Source organism: Gorilla gorilla, chromosome 7 (genome assembly GCF_029281585.2).
Source record: "Gorilla gorilla gorilla isolate KB3781 chromosome 7, NHGRI_mGorGor1-v2.1_pri, whole genome shotgun sequence".
NCBI classification, from domain to species: domain Eukaryota; kingdom Metazoa; phylum Chordata; class Mammalia; order Primates; family Hominidae; genus Gorilla; species Gorilla gorilla.
Genome location: NC_073231.2, coordinates 150442362 through 150457476, shown reverse-complemented (window position 1 = coordinate 150457476; position 15115 = coordinate 150442362). Strand labels below are relative to the sequence as shown.

The window sequence follows — 15115 nt, the reverse complement described above, 5'->3', positions numbered from 1 at the left end:
GCTGTTGATGGGAAGCCTTCGGATACCAACAGTCAATTCACGTGCATTTTGTATGCTATTGTAATATCTACTATACTCTTCCTATAAAGTCAGAAAAGAAAATGGTAGTAAGAAAATAATAAGGAAGAGAACACATATTTACTGTCATTACGTGGAAGTGGATCATCCCAAAGATCTTCATCCTCGTCGCGTTCACATTGAGTAGGCCGAGGAGAAGGAAGAGGAAGGGGGTTGGTTGTGCTGTCTCGGGAGGCAGAGGAGGAAGAAAATCCATGTATATGTGACCCTCCTGGCTCAGACCCGTGTTTTTCAAGGATGGACTGTACACCTGGTGAACACAGCATTGTTGTTGGAAGTCAGGTGGTCCGTGTGAACATGGATTGCTCCTGAGCGCCCTTGTGCTACACGTGTGGCCCCGTGTCCTTCCCCAGTGACTGCCGGCGAGTGTCGCCTGTGTGGACAGCTGGGGACACTGAGTCTCAGATGTGGGGCTGAGAGTGAGGGCGGAGCAGGTCCTGTGTCCTCCTGTTCGCCCTCCTCCCAGTCCTCCAGTCCTGCGGTCCCGCGGTCCCCCCATGCTTGGCTTGTGCCTGCCCCGGCCCATCGTGGAGTGGGGCTGGTGTCTCAGACTGGCATGGGGGGGGATCCTGGCTGGTGGGCACAGCCTCCCTGCTGCGTGTGGGGCTGGCCAGGCTTCGCTGCAATGCAGGGCCAGGCATCAGGAGCACTGAGGAGTGGGGTTGGCTGCCCGGGGGCGGCTCACGGGTGCCATGGAGTCCATCGTCATCCTGCCCGGCCAGTCTGTGGCGGTGGGCTGGGCCGGGTGGTTGGTGTGGTGAGGCGTTTTCCAGCCAGTCTGCGGCGGTGGGCTGGGCCGGGTGGTTGGTGTGGTGAAGCGTCTTCCAGATCAGCACTGTTGCTTCTCCCCTCTTGCAGTGCGGCACCTTCCCGTCTGATGCTGGCATTGTCCGGATGATGCCCTGACGTCTGTCCACTTGGGCGAGGAAGCAGACAGCGATGTCCCAGACGCAGGACTACGAGTGCAGGAGCCATAATGTCGACCTGCCGGAGTCGAGGATTCCAGGGTCGAGCACTCGGTAAGGAGCCGACCGACCTGCGGAGCTGCCCGGGCCTCACGAGTGGGTGGAACTGCTTTCTTCCTGCGGAAAAAGCAGTGTGCATGCAGGATTCTCCGTGGAGAATGGATTCGTCGCTGGCTCTTCCCAAGGCCTGGATGGCAGATGCCACCTGTGCACAGCGCAGCCCTCAGGGCTGTGGCCCGCGGTCCTGCAGATGCGGGTCGCCATGATTCGTCGTTTTTCTCTTTCTAATTTTTGACTTTCTAATTTATTTACTGATCTATTTCTTGAGGAGACGGGGTCTCACTCTGTTGTCCAGGCTGCAGTGCAGTGGCGCCATCATAGCTCACTGCATCCTTGAATCCCTAGGCTAAAGCAGTCCTCCCACCTCACCTCCCAAGTAGCTGGGACTGCAGGTGTGCACCACCACGTCTAGCTGATTTTTCTAATTTTTTGTAAAGATGAGGTCTGTTGCTCGGGCTGGTCTCAAACTCCTGGGCTCAAGCGATCCTTTTGGGAGGCCGAGGCCTCCCAAAGTGCCAGGATCACAGACGTGAGCCACTGCTCTGCCCTGATTTCTAGGCTTTTATTTGGAAATAATTTCATGCTTCCAGAAAAGTTACAAGAATAAGAACAGCCCCATGAGCGCTCGAGGGCCCTTGCCCAGAGACCCTGTGGCTAGCATTGCTCCTGTCGCCTCTGAATGCTTTTGGGGGTGGCAGTGTGAGAGCGTGAGCTCCCTCAGGATGTCTTCCAGGTAGCCCAGGACACTTGCTCCCGTCGCCTCTGAATGCTTTTGGGGGTGTTGGTGTGAGAGCGTGAGCTCCCTCAGGACATCTTCCAGGTAGCCCAGGACACTTGTTACCACAAGTAAATCTGTCCCTGTCCTGTCTCAGCCAGCGTCCCATGCCTCCAGGTCAGCTCTGCCCCTGACTGCCTCTCTTTCCTTGGCCTTTTTTAATCTGGAAGAATTCCACAGCTTTTCTCTGCCTTTTGTCACATTGATATTTTTAAGGTAATAGTCACCCTATTTAAAACAGATCATCCCAGCCTGGGCAACCTAGTGAGACCCCATCTCTACAAAAAATACAATAATTAGCCAGATGTGGTGGCAGATGCCTATGGTCTCAGCCACTCAGGAGGCTGAGGTGAGGAGATCCCTTGAGCCCAAGAGGTTTAGGCTGCAGTGAGCTGAGATCACACCACTGCACTCTGGCCTGAGCGACAGCGTGAGACCCCCGTGTCACAGTAAATAAAGTAAAATAGAGAGTTCCTTGGTTTGGGTTTGTCTGACAGTTTTTCAGGAGGATGCCACACAGGTGGTGTTGGGTCCTCCCGGGCCCTGCATCTGCAGACACTGCTGTCCATCTGCCCCTCACCTGGCAACATGACCTCTGACCCCGACAGAGGCCTCGCCCGCACCCCCCGAGGTGCAGCTGCTGCCTCCCGGCCACCTCTGGGCGCTCTGGGCCTGGCTCCGTGTCTGGTGCTTTGTGCCTCCCTGTGTGGTTGGTCTTTCCGGGACTCTGTGCACCTTCCACAGTTGCGATCCGCACTCGGCCTTGACCTGAGCAGGAGTCCTGCTGTCTCCTTGTTCATTCGTTTGTTCATTCTTCATTCGTTTGTTCGCTGATGTGGGCTGTGAGCTCCGTTGGGTTTTTTCGGGGTTGATATTGCGCTTGCTCTTCACTGGCTTGGTGCATAAGCGCCCAGATAGGCCCCTAAGCGTCTCGCTGGATCCTGTGTCCCTGACGTCCTCATTCCTGCAAGTGCTAGCTTCCTCCTGGCATAGCTGCCCTGCTCAGCCTTGGAATCAGCTGTTTGTCTAGGGAGTGCTGGTTCCTTTTAGGGAATACTGGTCTTAGAGAACAAGGTCTGGGTTCTTAGAACATTCAGTGCTACTGCAGTGTATTTGCTTTTTGCTTTTTGGCCTCTTTTTTTTTTTTTTTTTTTTTGATGGAGTCTCGCTTTGTCGCCCAGGCTGGAGTGCAGTGGCGTGATCTCAGCTCACTGCAAGCTCCGCCTCCCGGGTTGAAGCATTTCTTCTGCCTCAGCCTCCTGAGTAGCTGGGATTACAGGTGCGCACCACCACGCCTGGCTAATTTTTTGTATTTTTACTAGAGATGGGGTTTCACCATGTTGGTCAGGCTGGTCTTGAACTCCTGACCTCATGATCTGCCCGCCTCGGCCTCCCAAAGTGCTGGGTTGACAGATGTGTGCTTTTTGGCCTGAGCAGACAAAACTAGAAAATTATGCAGGAGTATGCACATGTACACACACAGGTTCACAAGCGTGCACACATGCCTCCACACATGCAGGTACATGAGCTCGCACACACACCTCCACGCACATGCACACAGGTACACGAGCACGCACACACGCCTCCATGCACACACACAGGTACACGAGCACACACGCCTCCACGCACACACACACGCAGGTAGGTACACGAGCTCACGTGCATGCCTCCATGCACACGCAGGTAGGTACACAAGCTTGCACGCACGCCTCCACGCACACGCAGGTAGGTACCCAAGTGCGCACGCACGCCTCCACGAACACGCACACTCAGGTATACAAGTGCACATGCACGCCTCCACGCACACAGGTACACAAGTGCACACGCACGCCTCCACTCACACGCACGTAGGTACCCAAGTGTGCACGCATGCCTCCACGCACACGCAGGTAGGTACCCAAGTGCGCATGCACGCCTCCACGAACATGCACACTCAGGTACACAAGTGCACACGCACACCTCCACACACACGCAGGTAGGTACCCGTGTGCACGCACGCCTCCACGCACACGCACACTCAGGTAGGTACACAAGTGCCCATGCACGCCTCCACGCACACGCACACTCAGGTACACAAGTATACACTCGCCTCCACGCACACGCACATGCAGGCACACAAGTGCACATACACGCCTCCACGCACACGCACATGCAGGTACACAAGTGCACATGCACGCCTCCACGCACACGCACACTCAGGTACACAAGTGTACACGCACGCCTCCACGCACACGCAGGTAGGTACCCAAGTGCGCACACACACCTCCACGCACATGCACACTCAGGTAGGTACACACGTGCACACGCATGCCTCCATGCACACGCACATGCAGGTACACAAGTGCACATGCATGCCTCCACGCACACGCACACTCAGGTACACAAGTGTACACGCACGCCTCCACGCACACGCAGGTAGGTACCCAAGTGCGCACGCACGCCTCCACGCACATGCACACTCAGGTAGGTACACAAGTGCACACGCACGCCTCCATGCACACGCACATGCAGGTACACAAGTGCACATGCATGCCTCCATGCACACGCACACTCAGGTACACAAGTGTACACGCACGCCTCCACACACACGCAGGTAGGTACCCAAGTGTGCACGCATGCCTCCACGCACATGCACACTCAGGTACACAAGTGCACACGCACGCCTCCACGCACACGGACATGCAGGTACACAAGTGCACATGCACGCCTCCACACACACGCACAGGTACACAAGTGCACAGGCACGCCTCCATGCACACGCACATGCAGGTACACAAGTGCACAGGCACGCCTCCACGCACACGCAGGTAGGTACCCAAGTGTGCACGCACGCCTCCACGCACACGCAGGTATGTACCCAAGTGCGCACGCACGCCTCCACGAACACGCACACGCAGGTACACAAGTGCACACGCACGCCTCCACGCACACGCAGGTAGGTACCCAAGTGTGCACACACGCCTCCATGCACATGCACACTCAGGTAGGTACACAAGTGCACACGTACACCTCCATGCACACACACACTCAGGTACACAAGTGCACATGCATGCCTCCATGCACACGCACACCCAGGTACACAAGTGCACACGCACGCCTCCACGCACATGCAGGTAGGTACCCAAGTGCGCATGCACGCCTCCACGAACACACACACAGGTACACAAGTGCACACGCACACCTCCACACACGCAGGTAGGTACCCAAGTGTGCATGCACGCCTCCATGCACACGCACACTCAGGTAGGTACACAAGTGCACACGCACGCCTCCATGCACACGCACATGCAGGTACACAAGTGCACACGCACACCTCCACGCACATGCACACTGAGGTACACAAGTGCGCACGCACGCCTCCACGCACACGCAGGTAGGTTACCCAAGTGCGCACGCACGCCTCCACGAACAAACACACTCAGGTACACAAGTGCACACGCATGCCTCCATGCACAGGCAGGTAGGTACCCAAGTGTGCACGCATGCCTCCACACACACGCAGGTAGATACCCAAGTGTGCACGCATGCCTCCACGAACACGCACACTCAGGTAGGTACACAAGTGCACACGCACGCCTCCATGCACACGCAGGTACACAAGTGCGCACGCACGCCTCCACGCACACGCAGGTAGGTACAAAAGTGCGCACACACGCCTCCACGCACACGCAGGTAGGTACACGAGCTCACATGCACGCCTCCACACACACGCACATGCAGGTAGGTACACAAGTGCGCACGCACGCCCCCACGCACACGCGCACGCAGGTGGGTACAGGAGCACACAGACACCCCCACGCACATGCAGGTAGGTACACGAGCTCACACACATGCCCCCCACGCACACGCACACGCAGGTAGGTACAGGAGTGCACACACGCCCCCACACACGTGCACACGCAGGTAGGTACACGAGCTCACACACATGCCCCCCCCACACACGCACACGCAGGTAGGTACACAAGTGCGCACACACGCCTCCACACACACACATGCAGGTAGGTACATGAGCTCGCACACACGATTCCATGCACACATAGGTACACAAGTGTGCACACATGCCTCCATGCACACGCACACAGGTACACAAACATGCACGCATGCCTCCACGCACACAAACGCCTCCTAGAAATGCTGAGCGCACACGGTGCCCCAGTCCCGTCCCTCCCACAGAGAGTTGCTCTGTGGTCCCCTCTTCCGTCACATCTCTTCTTCCCTGGCTCCCAAGAACACCAGTGTGTTTACTCACTTGCTCATCTGATAATTCATCTAAAATTGGTTCAGAATTGCTTCACCCATTCCACTACAAAAATATATGCACTAAAAACAGCCAGGGTTCATTTGCATTTCCTCATGTGCACGTGTCTCCCAGGAATGCGACGCTGGCTCATCCTGTGTTCCTAAGTTGTTTGGATTAGCTCTTTCTCTTTTCTTCATTATGGTTCTGGCATCCGTTGGTTCATTACTTTCAGTTAGAGATTTTTTTGTCCCCCTTTTTATTCTTCTGATATAATTTTGTCTTTTAAACATATAGGCCATTCGCATGTTCCCAAAGCCCCAACCGTACACAGGCACATTCAGCCAGGCCTCTTCCCCGTGCCCTTTCTGCACTTGCCTACCTGCTGCAGGCAGAAACTCTCTTGTTTTCTGTTTATCTCCTGGGTTTCTATTGTGAAGAATGAACAGATGTTAGTATGTTTTCTTATTTCCCCTTCATTCTTACACTAATGGTATCATGATTTACGTGTTCTTTGCACAATTTGCTTTTTCCACTTAAAACATCCCCTAGACATCACTGCCTCCCAGACCATCGAGATGGTCATCCTTTTTCAGAGCTTCCTGGGCCTCTACTGTGTGTGTGCCTCAGTCTTGTGTTGGCCATGTGGGTAATTTCGCATATTCTGCAATTACAAGGACTGCTGCAGTCTGCTTGTATAATTCTGGGTTTTGGGAGGTGCATCTGCAGGTGAATTTCTGACGAGGGACTGCTAGGTCCAAGGATGCCTTTGGATGTGCTGTCCTTGGGGCTTCTGTGAGCAGCACCAACCCCGGGCCATCGGGGCCATCAACAGCTGCCTGCTGTCAGATGTGTGGGCAGGTGCCTGGGGTCTCCATGCAGCCTGGGCTTTGGGGCTCTGATGATCGCTGAAGTAGTTACCCTCCGTGTATTACTGTTCACTTTGTGAATTGCATGCTTTTATCTTTTGCCCTTTTTCTATAGTATTTATTATCTTTTCATGCTCAAATTTATATATTAAAGACATGAGCTCTTATTGTAAATGTTCCACTAAATGTGTCTGAAAAGCCAAAATCTGTTTTATTTGTAGTGGCTTTTGCATGTGAAAGGATTTGAATCTTTGTGTAGTCAGGTTGGCCATCCTTTCTTCAGTGCCTCTGTGTTTTAGTCACCTCCATCCAGGTGACTGGAGAAAGAGCACATGGCACCTGCTCATGGGCTGACATACTTTTGTTTTTGCCTTTGGGTCTCAGATCCGCCTTGGTTCTTGTGTGTGGTGTGAGGTGTGGTCTGACCTGTTTGTTTTCCACATGCATCTGGCTGTCCCCGTGCCATTTGTTAGAGGCTGAGGCTGCCTGTGCTCTGTGAGGGGCACTGTGCCTTCTCTCATGCCCCGGGCTCTGTAAGGAGCTGGGGCTGCTTCTGCCCGTCTGTCTGGTCCTGCTGGCCTCCTGTCCTGTGCCCAGCCACACCTGCCTCATCGAGAGTCTCTTCTGCTCCTTCCCAGCCTCCCTGGGGCTCATGTGTCCTCATGTGGCGCCTTGGTATCCCTCCACTGACACCCACAGCTGAGTTCCGAGTTTCCCCTTTACACGCAACGTGGAAAAGCCCACAGCTGGGTTCTGAGTTTCCCCTTTACACGTAACGTGGAAAGGCGCACGGCTGGGTTCCGAGTTTCCCCTTTACACGCAATGCGGAAAGGCCCACGGCTGGGTTCCGAGTTTCCCCTTTACACGCAATGCGGAAAGGGCCCCGCAGGTGTCCGGCCTTCGAGGCCATGCCGGGCGCCCTCTGGACTTCCCCGGGCTGCTCCTTCCCCACCACGGAGCTCCTACTCTGGCCAGACTCTCCTTCCCTGCTGGCGGGTGGGTCTGCGTGGCTTCCTACCTGGTGAGTTTGAGCATCTCCGTGTGTTCTTAGCCCTCAGGTTTCCGCCTCTGGGAATCTCCTCTGGCCTTTTCTTCCATTTAATCATCTTTCTTAGCCTTTGTGGTGTGGACGCATCCCTGTCTGTTCCGGGTACAGTTGCATGTTGACTGAGCCTGGATTACGGTCTCCGTCTGTCCTCACGCCTTTGTGTCAGTGCTGGTGGCTTTTGATGAGCCAACATGTTGAGCTCCAGCGTTCTCTGTCCACCTGCCTTTTCTCTTCCTGTCTTACTCAGGAAGCCCTTTCCTAACTGAGCTCCTGAAATTCTTCACGTATTTTCTTCTAAAAGTCTTAAAGTTTTGCCTTTCCCATTTGATCAGACTTTTTCATATCAACCCAAGTCAGCAATCCCGGCCCCATTGATTACAGTCTTGCCTCCCTGATCCTGGGTTCCCCCTGCCCCCTGCCCCCATCCTCAAGGGCGTTGCGTAGATCTGTGAGGGGCAGCGAGGGGCTCTCTGTCCACGCCTCAGTGTGCTGGGGTTCCAGCCTGGGCACGTGGCTTCCTCAGCTTCCTGGCAGCTCGCTGTCTGTGTCCTGAGTTCCCTCCCCAGCTGCAGTCCTTTGATTCAAAGATGCCTCCGCCCTCCCTCCACGTGCTCTTCTAGATGGAGACAGGACCAGTTGGCCCCACCCAGAGAAGACGTTGGGCTTTGGACTGGAGGCGTAGGGCGGTGTGGCTGCTGGTGCAGAGTGTCCCGGGATTTGATGAGGTGGTTGCTGCATCGGGTGGAGCTGCCTCCCCTCGTCCTCACAGAGCAAACGCATCTCCTGCTGGCTTCACCTTGCTGTTGTGAGCCCTCGTTACAGCCCTAAGGCTGTTAGGGTTCCGGTCGCCCTCCTCCCAGGCTCCACAGGCAGTCAGCCAGGTCCCTCCTCTGTCTCCTTGGGCACGGATGAACCAGGGATGTCAAGGCCCAGAGGGAGTTCCCACGGCTCCTCCCTCACCACGTCTGGTGTGAGAAGCCATGGCCTCTGCTGTTGGGACTCCATCTCATGGCGTTAGACCTGCCTTGCCCTTCTGGTGGTCTCAGGAGAGCATGATGTGCCTGGACACACGCCCTGGGCCTGGAGGGAGAGTTGGGAAGGTGGGGCTGGCCGGCAGAGCCTGCGCCCTCCGGTGCTTAGGGGTGTGGTACCCTTGCGGGTCTGGAGGACGATCTATCATGGTGGCCGCTCCTGCAGCACGTGCCAGGTCCTGCGGCACCAGTGGGTCCTCTGTCTGTGTGCTGTTTCTTATCTTCGCCGAGGACCCCGGCAGTGCGCGCCACCTGGGGCCTGCAGCACTGGATGCTTACCTGGTAAAGAGCAGCGCCTGGCTGTGTGCAGGAGGCCCGAGAGGCCACGCCTCCCCCACGTGCTCACCATTGCAGGGCTTCCTCTGCCCCCGCGCAGCACCCCCTCCATGCAGCCCTCATGGCCAGTCTGGATTCACCCCACGAGTGAATGTCCTTCAATGCTAGGCCTTGATTTAGGAGACCAGGAGGGAGTGGAAGGGCTTAACTTTTGAGTCACTTGTCAGGAACAAAGTCTTGAGGCCAGACAGGAGCAGTGGCGGAGCACTGAGCGGTGATGGACAGCGCCGGGGTGGCGAGGCCTCAGCCATCCCCTCTGCCCACTGAGGGGTGGTAGACAGTGCCAGGGTGGCAAGGCCTCAGCCATCCCCTCTGCCCACTGAGGGGTGGTGGAGAGTGCCAGGGTGGCGAGGCCTCAGCCGTCCCTCTCTGCCCACTGAGGGGTGGTGGAGAGTGCCGGGGTGGCGAGGCCTCAGCCGTCCCTCTCTGCCCACTGAGGGGTGGTGGAGAGTGCTGGAGTGGCGAGGCCTTAGCCGTCCCCTCTGCCCACTGAGGGGTGGTGGACAGCGCCGGGGTGGCCAGGCCTCAGCCGTCCCCTCTGCTGCCAGGGCCCGTTGGGTTCTGGTCATGTGGGTTTGCTGCGGGGCCACTGTCTGTCTCCTTTGTGTGTCATGTGCAGTTGTGAGCAGCCTGTTGGGTGAGGAGGGGATTTGGTGTCTGCTGCTTGGTCTGGGTGTACTCTGCGGGTGTCTGTGGTGATTGGTGTGGGGCTGGCCACACCTGCCGCCTGCCAGAGCGATAAGGATAGAAAGAGGAGCAGCGTGGCAAAGAGGACGACATCTGGGAACAAAGAGCAGATCAGGGAGGGGTGATGGGAAGATGGCGGCACGGCGGGAGGGACACCGGCGCCCCTGGCAGAGGCTGTACAGCCAGGAGCTGTGCTGGGGGCTGCATGCCTTGGGGAGTGGTCCCACTGGACCCACCAAGAGGGTCTGCTCGGGGCCAGCTGTGGCGGCTGGAGCTCAGCATTGCCGTGGCCATCGTGGACCCTGGTGGCCCCGTTCAGCCTCTGCACCCTCCACATGTTCCCAGATACCTGCCTGCCTCTTGGGACCTCTTGGCTGAGGGCAGCCCGATGGGGCCTTCCCAGCGAGAGCCCAGCCCAGCTGCCCCTCACCTGCCAGACTCCCTTTTTTTATATAATTCACATGCCACAAAGCTCGCCCTCCAAGGTGCACAATCCAGTGGCTCTTAGAACAGTCAGAGTTGTGCAGCTGGTGCCACCATCCACTTCCCACAGAGAAGCCCCACTCCCAGCAGCAGCCTCTCCCCAGCCTCGGGCACGGCGGGCCGGCTTTGTGTCCTGTGGGATTCACCTGCTCCAGACGATTGAAGTACGTGGAATCATACGAGTGGTCCTTCACTCACGTCGACATGCCCCAGGTCCATCCACACCATAGCTTGGGTCCGGGCTGCATCCCTGTTACTGCTGAACAATATTCCCGTGTAGGGGTGGGCCACATTTTGCTTCTTCATGCATCAGTTGAAGGACATTTGCTCTGTTGCCACTTTTTGGCTATTATGAATCATGCTGCCATGAACATTTGTGTGCAGATTTCTGTGTGAAGACGTTTTCGTTTCTCTTGGGTGTGTATACCTAGTTGTGGAATTGCTGGGTCAGGTGGTAACTCTGTGGGGTTTTTTTTAATTATTTTTGAGAAAGGTTGGTACTTGTCAGGCTGGAGTGCGAAGGTGCAATCACAGCTCACTGCAACCTGCAACTCCCAGGCTGAAGCGATCCTCCCACTTCGGCCTCCCAAAGTGCCGAGATTACAGCCACCACACCCAGCCTGTTTAACTTTCTTTTTCAGACAGACCCTCACTCTGTCACATAGATTGGAGTGCAGTGGCACCATCTTGGCTCACTGCAACCTCTGCTTCCCGGATCCAAGTGATTCTCATGCCTCAGCCTCCCAAGTAGCGGGGACTACACATGTTTGCCACCACCACACCTGGCTAATTTTTGTATATTTAACCTTTTTTTTTTTTTTGAGGTGGAGTTTCACTTTTGTTGCCCAGGCTGGAGTGCAGTGGCACAATCTCAGCTCACCGCAACGTCCGCCTCCTGGGTTTGAGCGATTCTCCTGCCTCAGTCTCCCGAGTAGCTAGGATTACAGGCGCCCACCATCATACCTGACTAATTTTGGATTTTTAGTAGAGACGGGGTTTCACCATGTTGGTGAGGCTGGTCTCGAACTCCTGACCTCAGGTGATCCGCCCACCCAAAAGTGCTGGGATTACAGGCATGAGCCACTGCGCCTGGCCGGTATGTTTGACTTTTTGAGGAACCACCAAACTCTTCCACAGTGGCCACACCAGTTAATGTTCCCACTTCCCACCGGCAGTGTATAAAGGTTCCAGTTTCTCCACATCCTTAGCAACACTTATTATGGTTTTTACCTCCAGTGGGTTTGAGATGGTGTCTCTTGTGGTTTTGATTTTTTGATTTGCATTTCTCCTATGGCTGATGATCACGAGTGTCTTTTAATGTAGATTGGCCATCTGCATATCTTCTTTGGAGATGTGTCTGTCCAGATATTTTGCCCATCTTTAAACTGGGGTATTTATCTTTTTTTTTTTTTTTGAGACGGAGTCTCACTTTGTCGCCCATGCTGGAGTGCAGTGCTGTGATCTCTGCTCATTGCAACCTCTGCCTCCCGGGTTCAAGCAATTCCCCTGCCTCAGCCTCCCGAGTAGCTGGGACTACGGGCATGAGCCACCACACTCAGCTAATTTTTATATTTTTAGTAGAGACGGGGTTTCACCATGTTGTCCAGGCTGGTCTTGAACTCCTGATGTAGGTGATCCACCTGCCTTGGCCTCTCAAAGTGCTGAGATTCCAGGCGTTCGCCACGGCACCCGGCCTGTCTTTTTTTTTCTTTTCGAGGCAGGATCTCACTCTGTTGCCCAGACTGGAGTGCAGTAGATCAGGGCTCACTGCAGTCTCCACCTCCCAGCCTCCTATCCTGTTGTTACTGAATTAGGAGAGTCCTTTGTGAACCTCATCAGATGGATGATTTGCAGGTGTTTTCTCCCATCCTGTGGCTGTGTTTTCACTCTCTCGGGGGTGGCCACAAAAGTTTTAATTTTGATGAAGTCTGTTTTTCCATTGTTTGTCTTATTGCATGTGCTTTTGGTGTCATAGCTCAGAATCCATTGCCAAATCCGAGGTCATGCAGAGCCGCCCCGTCTATTCTAAGAGTTTTGTCAGTTTAGCTCTTACATTGAGACCTTTTGTCTACTTTGGATTAATGTTTGTGTGTGGCATGAGGTAGGGGCTGACTGCATTTGTTTGCAGGTAGACGTCCACCTGCACGTTTGTTGAAGAGACTCTCCTTTCCCCATGGAGTGGTCTCGACACCCTTGTCTATGTCTGCGGGGCAGGGCACATTCTTGTTCACTCTTGTGTCCCTAGCACCTGGCAAATTGTCTGGCATGCACATGGCACTCATTGCGTTCATCAGAAAAGGCTTATGTGGCCTGATTGCTGTCTGCAAACAGACATCTCCAAGAAACAGGGGCTGCAGGAAGGTTGTTCCGCCTTGACAGCAGCTTCTGGGAGCTTCTGGGAAGAGGCCCGTCCCGCCGGGTACCCTGCGTCCCCTGGGGATCGTAGACATCTTGCATCCTTCCACCTTTGTCACCAAATGGCTTATTTCTCTTCCCACTTCATTTTAAATACTGTTGCCAAATGAATCTTCCTCAAACACACCTCAGATTGCATCTGTGAATTGATGCTGACCCTCTGTGGTGGAGGGCCGAGGCGCAAGTTCCCCAGCCCACACAATGTCCTCCCCACCTCGCCCTGTGCAGAGCCAGCCTGCGGGGCCAGCAGCTGTACCCCTCCGTCCTTGAGGTCCAGCTCCAGCCAGTCTGTGGGACCCCTGAGGCCAGGTCGCCCTCTGCGGTCTGAAGCCTGTGCCTTTCTCTGAGCAGCAGCTCCCCAAGGCCCAGCATCCCCATGCTGTTGTCTGCCCTCAGGTTTCCCAAGGGTCTGGGCTCAATGCTGTCCCCCAGGAGGTGCCCTCAGGTTTCCCGAGGGTCTGGGCTCAGTGCTGTCCCCCAGGAGGTGCCCTCAGGTTTCCCGAGGGTCTGGGCTCAATGCTGTCCCCCAGGAGGTACCCTCAGGTTTCCTAGGGTCTGGGCTCAGTGCTGTCCCCCAGGAGGTACCCTCAGGTTTCCCGAGGGTCTGTGCTCAGTGCTGTCCACCAGGAGGTGCCCTCAGGTTTCCTAGGGTCTGGGCTCAATGCTGTCCCCCAGGAGGTGCCCTCAGGTTTCCTAGGGTCTGGGCTCAATGCTGTCCCCCAGGAGGTGCCCTCAGGTTTCCTAGGGTCTGGGTTCAGTGCTGTCCCCCAGGAGGTACCCTCAGGTTTCCCGAGGGTCTGGGCTCAGTGCTGTCCCCCAGGAGGTGCCCTCAGGTTTCCTAGGGTCTGGGCTCAGTGCTGTCCCCCAGGAGGTGCCCTCAGGTTTCCCGAGGGTCTGGGCTCAGTGCTGTCCCCCAGGAGGTGCCCTCAGGTTTCCTAGGGTCTGGGCTCAGTGCTGTCCCCCAGGAGGTGCCCTCAGGTTTCCTAGGGTCTGGGCTCAGTGCTGTCCCCCAGGAGGTGCCCTCAGGTTTCCTAGGGTCTGGGCTCAGTGCTGTCCCCCAGGAGGTGCCCTCAGGTTTCCCGAGGGTCTGGGCTCAGTGCTGTCCCCCAGGAGGTGCCCTCAGGTTTCCTAGGGTCTGGGCTCAGTGCTGTCCCCCAGGAGGTGCCCTCAGGTTTCCCAAGGGTCTGGGCTCAGTGCTGTCCCCCAGGAGGTGCCCTCAGGTTTCCCGAGGGTCTGGGCTCAGTGCTGTCCCCCAGGAGGTGCCCTCAGGTTTCCCGAGGGTCTGGGCTCAATGCTGTCCCCCAGGAGGTGCCCACAGTGTTCTTAGGAGGCTGGTGTTCTGCCCACACGCGCGCAGGAGTGCACTGAAAAGGGAACAAAATGCTATTCTTTGTTGAGAGAATTATCCCATTACATTCATTTGAAAGTGCATTTTAAACAAAAATAACAATTGGTATTACTTCTTTTAGGGCATAGAATGTTCGATTCTCTGCTGTCTGAGCTTCTCTGTACTCAGAAAAACTATTTTGGGAGTATCTCAACTTTGTTCTGCTAAAATCTAACAGAAGTGACGCGAGAACAGGAGAGCAGGCACCGCTCCCCGCAGGCAGCGCTCCCCGCAGGCACCACTCCCCACAGGCACCACTCTCCACAGGCAGCACTCCCTGCAGGCACGAGGCGACGAGGTGACGCCGCCATCCAGGGGAAGCCGCCCTGGCACACGGGGCCTGTTCCTTCCAGGCGGGGAGGCTGTGCTGTTGCCGAGGGCACCTCACTGCTCACCACGTTTGACCTGCGTCCATGTGGTCCTGTCCTTGGTGTGCGTCCTGAGTTCTGACCCCAGACCTGACACAGCCCCGCCCTCCAGGTGCTCAGGCCGAAAACCTTGCCCTTCCTCGCCTCTGCTCCCCCACCCCTCGCCTCTCTTCTGGCGCGCACCCTGTCCCCCAGCACCACTGGCCTCCCGGAGCCTTCATCCTGCTCCCTGTGGACCAGCCAGGAGGTTCCACATGGCTGGGGTGCCCAGGGAACAATCATGGTGGAAGGGGATGCAAACAAGTCCTTCTTCAGGGTCCGTTCACCTGAATTAGGTCAGGTCAGCCCAGGCCTCAGGCCCTTCACGGTGGCCCTG

General features: G+C 56.0%; 1 protein-coding gene across 10 annotated transcripts in view; it reads left to right on the top strand.

Annotated features, from left to right (window-relative positions):
• ARHGAP39 (Rho GTPase activating protein 39) overlaps positions 1–15115 on the top strand; it is a 170047-nt gene that overhangs the window by 91789 nt on the left and 63143 nt on the right. For all 10 annotated transcript variants that reach the window (XM_055348586.2, XM_063709638.1, XM_055348585.2 and 7 more), the window contains one exon: positions 937–1097. In XM_055348586.2, the coding sequence (XP_055204561.1) occupies positions 1018–1097 (80 nt within the window). In that variant the 5' untranslated portion in view covers positions 937–1017. The remainder of the gene's footprint in view (positions 1–936; positions 1098–15115) is intronic.